The sequence below is a fragment of the Nilaparvata lugens genome, chromosome 10 (assembly GCF_014356525.2).
Source record: "Nilaparvata lugens isolate BPH chromosome 10, ASM1435652v1, whole genome shotgun sequence".
NCBI classification, from domain to species: domain Eukaryota; kingdom Metazoa; phylum Arthropoda; class Insecta; order Hemiptera; family Delphacidae; genus Nilaparvata; species Nilaparvata lugens.
In genome coordinates, this window is record NC_052513.1 from 19,717,214 (window position 1) to 19,723,871 (window position 6,658).

At 34.3% G+C, this 6,658-nt stretch overlaps 1 protein-coding gene across 2 annotated transcripts in view; it reads left to right on the forward strand.

Moving 5' to 3' along the window:
• LOC111046635 (putative phospholipase B-like lamina ancestor) overlaps window positions 1–6,658 on the forward strand; it is a 73,300-nt gene that overhangs the window by 54,803 nt on the left and 11,839 nt on the right. For both annotated transcript variants that reach the window (XM_022332227.2, XM_022332234.2), the window contains exons 4-6: window positions 1,724–1,873; window positions 5,099–5,345; window positions 6,617–6,658. The exon at window positions 6,617–6,658 is cut by the window's right edge and continues 65 nt beyond it. In XM_022332227.2, coding sequence (XP_022187919.2) covers window positions 1,724–1,873; window positions 5,099–5,345; window positions 6,617–6,658 — 439 coding nt within the window. The remainder of the gene's footprint in view (window positions 1–1,723; window positions 1,874–5,098; window positions 5,346–6,616) is intronic.

Genomic DNA, 6,658 nt, shown 5'->3' on the forward strand with positions numbered 1-6,658 from the left:
CCCTGATAACTGGGCATGGCCACTTCAGGAAACATCTCCACACAATTGGACTCAGAAATGAAAGCCAGATGTGTAGGCTTTGTAATCAGTGTGAAGAGACAGCCAAACATATCATACTGGAATTCGAAAGTCTTGGAACTAGAAGAAGGGCTCAGTTTGGCTGTAAGCAACCAGGTGAGGAATGGGATGTTGGTGTAGGGAAGAAACTCCTGGACCTTGTAAGGAACACGGGAGTTGGTTTGCCTAACTAACATACTTGGGACACACAATAAGCTTCGGTTGACGTGTGAGGCTCTTTGAACCTTTGGATCTTTGAATCCGTCCCTTCAAAACATAAACATATAGTAAATAACCTGAAGAACTAGTTATTATTATTAAACGAAAAACCAACTTAAATGCTGTAATTCACCCCGAAGACTTCTGCTACTGCAAATATTGATAACAGGGTAAACAGCTAGATGAAAATTCGATGAGCGCTACAATTCAAAAATTAGTTTTCAGCCCGGGAATCGAACCCAGTACCTTCTAATTGCCGGTCAGGAATGCTTACCCTTACACCAAACTGGCAATCTCTGGATAGCAACGCTCGTTGCCAGTTTGGTTGAAAGTCAGAGATTCGGAGATTGTCAGTTTGGTGTAAGGGTAAGCATTCCAGGCAATTAGGAGGTACTGGGTTCGATTCCCGGGCTGACAAATAAATAATTTTTGAATAGTAGTGCTCATCGAATTTCCATCTAGCTGTTTACCCTGTTGTCAATATTTGCAGTAGCAGAAGTCTTCGAGGTGAATTACAGCATTTAATTTGGTTTGTTGTTTAATAATAATTAATTCATTAGCATTTGAATAATTGCAATATCTCAGTAATTTCCATCTCTAGACTGAAGAACTAGAGAAATATAACAATTTTGGAAAAATGAGTAGTAGATTTTCTTACCCATTGTGAAATTCACATTAGGGATAAAGACTGTGGAAATTAGTAATATAAGTTACCAATTCTCTGTTAGTATTGCCTTCTATAGTACCATAGAGAAACAATAGCTTGAGTAGATATCCCATGGTATAGGGCGTTTATGTCGCAACTTTTACTGTTATCTCAAGCCGATAGTCCACGTACTTCTTTCCTAAAAAGGTGTGTGACGCTGGTAGTCTATCATTATGCCGTTCATACACACTTACCCGGCCAAAACAGTAAAAATCATCAATAATCGATAGTAATCGACTTGAGATAACAGTAAAAGTTGCCATACATAAACGCCCTATACCATGGGATATCTACTTACGTTACTGTTTCTCTATGATAGTACATAGCTCTCAAATAGATTCTATTCTTCAAAAAACAATATGATTTTCACATGATTTAATAACAGATTTTCATAATTGAAGTGAAATATTGTGGTTATTCATAATATTTCTTCAAAGTCTTCAATTTGGCAACATGGTGGCGTTAGAAAAGGATAGAGCTATCTGCTTTGTCTAATAACAGACAAAACAGACAAGGATAGCAAACCATTTTTCAAATCAGGTACTCACTTTAAGACATAAATCTTACTATTTTCTATGGGTAAGTTGATGAGTAGCCTATAATTGTCACCATATTATTTCTCGAATTTTCCCCCAGTTGAGTTAGTATTTTATGGAATTGAATTATTACGAATAATTAATTCATCAGTATTTATTTGTTAAAGAACTTTATTGGTGAACTATTATGTTTTGTTTTCCTCAGAGACGTGTATGATGGAAGATACGCAGCGACTGTGTTTTGGAATGCACAGACTGGGTTCAGGATTGAGTTTTGGGGTCAGGGAAATGACCCTAGAACCATCAGAAAGGGGGTGGCCAGGGCCTACTACCGCCCTGAAATGCTCTCTACTGGGTGAGAACTATTATCACTTTATGTTCATCAGTACAAAAAAAGAGAATCAATTGAAATTTACAGGATTTTATCATTTTTCAAATCAAATCAATTTTACTTGGATATTTCTCCTATTACTCTAATCAAAGTGCTTCTTAATATTTTGGAATAGAATTATCTTCCTCTATCTTCATCCAGTCTCATTTTTTATGTTCTTTCTTCAAAGGCATTTCTCTGTTTTTCATATAATCTAATTTTCCATTACTCCAAATGCTATTCCAGTTTTCACTGGGATAATGATAATTATCTTCCAGTATAATTCAATAAGTTCTCTTTTTTCATTAGAGCTACTCTTGAATATAAATAAAAATATAAATCTAAAGTGCAAGATAAATTTCTTTTAACACGGCTCTTTCTCAAAGACGGAGAGGTCCGATGCTCTATCCTCCACTAATCTCTCCCACTACCTAGCAGCATTCTCCTTCTTTTGTGTCTGTGTGAGAGAGCTTTGTAACGCTTCGCTCCCCTCCACTGGCAATGTTCCAAAGTGATTTGTTTGTGTATGTTACGGAGATGTGTTCATCACAAGAACCTGAAGCGAAATGACACGGCGCATCCAATTGTGCGCAGGATGTCCGTCTGTGACTATGCTACAAACTGTGGAGGGAGATATGGGTTTCTCCTCTTCATGTTAAAAGTAATTTATCTCGCACATTAAATACCCTTTTTAGAATTATTCAGTCACAACATTATCAATACTTGATAAAGGCATCATATAGCCGAAACATGTTGTGAATAGACAATTGAAGGGTACTTAAGCTGGGTTTACACCAAAGTTATTAACAAAATCTTAATAACTTAAACCTTATAGATTCTATTAGATTGAACATAACTAATCGTACACATGATGAACATTTATGTGTTTGTCAAGTTCCGTTCAATCTAATAGAATCTATAAGGATCAAGTTATTAACATTTTGTTAATAACTTTAACATATTAACATTTTGTTAATAACTTTGGTGTAAACCCAGCTTTAGATTTCTATTTTTATTTTTATTCAATAAGTTCCTATTACAGTAAATCTCTTCCATTTTGATGTTTTTCTCTCTCCAATGGTTATCATTTATTAATTTAATATGTTGAAAGAATCTCTACAATTTAGCCAACACGTTAGTTCACTTTCCATTTCATTACAATTTGTAACAAAATGTTTCCTTTAATGCAACATTTTTATCGTTATCCATGTAATATTGTATCAATAGTATATTTCGCACCTAGGGCCGAAAATAAGACTTTTCTGGCTCGAAATCGGTTTTCAAGTCCGAGGCCGTAGGCCGAGGACTAGAAAAGATTGAGAGCCGGAAAAACATTTTTGCCCATGGTGAGAACGTTATTTTTCGCCACACACAAAAATAAACAATATATATATTAGAATAATTGTCTGTTATAAGCACTTCCGAAAGCAAAAGTGGAAGGTCATAGCTCTAGCAAATCTGAGGTAATCTGAATATCAGGAAATTGTCCAAGTATTTCTATTTTTTTATTCTGATTTGTCTAAATAACCTGAAAGACTTTGTTCAATTATGTAAGAGGTTGAATTCATACTTTTTATTCTTCCAAATGACAATAAGATGATATTATTATAAATTTTTTGATTCTTGAATAATAAACACAAATAATGAAAAGTTTTTTGATCAGCTGTTTTAGCACACTTGAAATTTGGCCAATCTGGATGTCAACAATGCTTGTTGTCGTCGACTTCGGGAGTTTAGGTTAGAAGTTCTATCCTACTCTGAAAATCGAATTTGAATAGTTTATAATACGGTATATATCTTATCTGTTTTTCATTCATCCAAATAAAATGATAGTATCTTATTGCAGAATACTTATTCAATTCTAGAAGCATAAACTGATTCCATTTTGTAAACACGTTCACATCAAATCAGAATCAGCTGACTTCAAGGTTATTTTACAGCCCTAGGGCCATAAAACTTTTACCGGCCTGGTCAGAAAACAATCATTTTCGGCCTCCATATGACGCACGAAAACCAGCTCATTACATCCAAGTGGGGCGAAAAATTGTTTTTCATGACCAAACAAATTAAATTTCTGTATTTCTTACCATTTCATCCATAGCCTTTTTTCTCTAAACTTCCACCTTCTTCTCTCTTTTCCTCATCTTTCCTCTCGTCTCCTTATTGGTGTTCTTCTTCCTTCTCTTATTTTCCTCCATCATATCCTTATCTCCTATTCCCACTTCCCTATTTTCTTCGTGCTCACTTTCAAATTTAAACTTTCACATGAATTTCTTCCTCTTCCTGTTCTTCTTTTTCTTCTTCTCTCCCTTTTCCTCCTTTCTTCTTCATCGCCTCTTTCTTTTTTGACCCCGGTTGGTGTCTACTTCCATCAGTAATATCGGGGGACCGAGCTTTGCTCTGGAGTGTAAAAGCATAGAAAATTTGTAACGAAATATTGAATTTATAGTTTATATTTATTTATTCATTTTCTCAGTTGTACAATTATTTTTACAGTTATATGAGGAGGCACAACAGGCTTATGCCCAAAACTGTCCCTTTTCAAATTTATACTACAGTCCAAATCAAAATCTAGGTTAAGCTACTATCACTCATCAAAATAACAATTTATTCACAACTCAAAAAACAAACACATCATAAATTACAAATAGATATACTATGAATTCAATTTGGAATGATATACTATGTTTGCTACAATATACTATGTATCACTAACAGCATCTAGCTACTATTTTGTACTTTCCGAAGTGAACATGTTTTCTAAAAAAAGAGAAATAAAACGAAAATAAGTTTCTCTTGCTGAATTTTTCTTCTCGTGAGATCAGCTGGATGATCCCACACAAATGCACTCGTTCACTCTCTTCCATTACGGTATCGACAGACGACAAAATTTCCAGTTGTTTTTCCAAGGACTTATTTATCCTTTTGATGTCCTTCAGCGAATTATCCAAGGGTAGAGACCTAGTGCAATCGAATCTTCATAAACCCACTTTGTTCCAAATTTCGTGAAAATCATTAGAGCCGTTTTTGAGATTCGTTGAACATAAATAACCATATAACCAGATACTGTAACCAGATATAAAAATATAAACAGATTTATACAGAAGTTGCTCGCTTAATATAATAGGATTCTACTGTAGTCAGCCCACATCAATAATTCAATCTAATTCTCAAATTGTATATTTTTATGTTTTTTTTTTCGTTTTTCAGGTGGGCAGTGCTAGAAATCGAAACCCAACCGAGTTACCCGGACCACGTGCAGGCGCACGCAGCTGGCTTGCTGGAAGGCAGCCTCAGCTGGCAGCTGATTTACTGGCATTGGCAGAACACAGTGGACAGCGCCTGTGAGGGCCGCGAGAAGTTCTGTGATGAAATCACCGATTTCCTCGAGGATAACCGCGACTTCATACGTGAGAAAGCACGCTTGTACGACAATGAAGACCCGTTCTGGCATCAGGTTAGCTAAAAATGAAAAATTAGCCAAAAAATACTTCAATTCTCCACTATTAATATTAATATAATTGTATTAACATTTAAATTCGACTTGGAATGTAGTAGTGTAGATGTTAAACCGTCGTTGGTATCGACTGCCTGAAAGCTATCGTTGAGTTCAGGCACAAAGTTAAAGAAAATATTGATCCTTGAGATGTCTTTTATGCGTGCCTCTCCACTATAGTGAGGTCGACGTTATAATGGCAGTGTTTGATTGGCAATGGTATTGCTATCCTTGTCTATCATTCAACAAAGCGGATAAGCGGATATGCTCTGTTGCTAGATCGTCTCTTGAAAATGTAGAATTAATAATTAATTGACAAAATATTTCATCTTAATTATTTAAATTCAAATTCATTTTATTCCCAGAAAGTACATTTTACAATATATTTCCTGAAAATAACTCTCTTCAATACGGAACAAGTGCGTGTTTAGAGGAGTCATTACAACAATAGACACAATACAAGAAAGAAAAAGTTGACTTTCTACTGCTGTAGTTTACAAGCATAAGCTATTCAAACATATTTTACATATAACAATACTAACACATAAAACAATTGAAAGAAATATAATCTCAAATTCTTAGCCAATAATAATAGAAATAGATTCAATAAACAAAAACTGATTGCTTCCTTTTTTGTCATAGTTCTGGAAACATTACCAATGCACTCATTTACACATTTGAAAACAACAATTTCTACAATATATAATTATTATGAATTATGAAAATTTCATTATGAAATTATTGAAAAATACAATTTCTTGCTTAATAAAATATATAATTGACTATTTTAAACGAGAATGAACAGTTAATATTACATCAATGAACCTGTATCAGTTACCGTCTATAGAAGGCATTGACAAGACAGAGGATCGGCAACGTTGATCTCCTATCTTTCTCCACTGCCATTATAACAACAAAATATTTCATCTTAATTATGGAAATTCATTATGAAGCTATTGGAAAATATAATTTCTTGCTTAAAATATATAATTGACTGTTTTAAACGAGAATGAACAGTTAATATTACATCAATAAACCTGTATCAGCTACCGTCTACAAAAGGCATTGACAAGAAAGAGGTTCGGCAACGTTGTTCTCCTATCATTCTCCACTGTCATTATAATGTGGACCTTACTATAGAAAATCACTGGAATTTGAGTTAAAAACGTGATTCACTTCCAAATCAAATATTTAATTGATTCACTGTATCAATTCATTAATTTTTTTCTCAGGTGAATTTGTTCTACGAGCAACTTGATGGTCTAGAGGTTGGT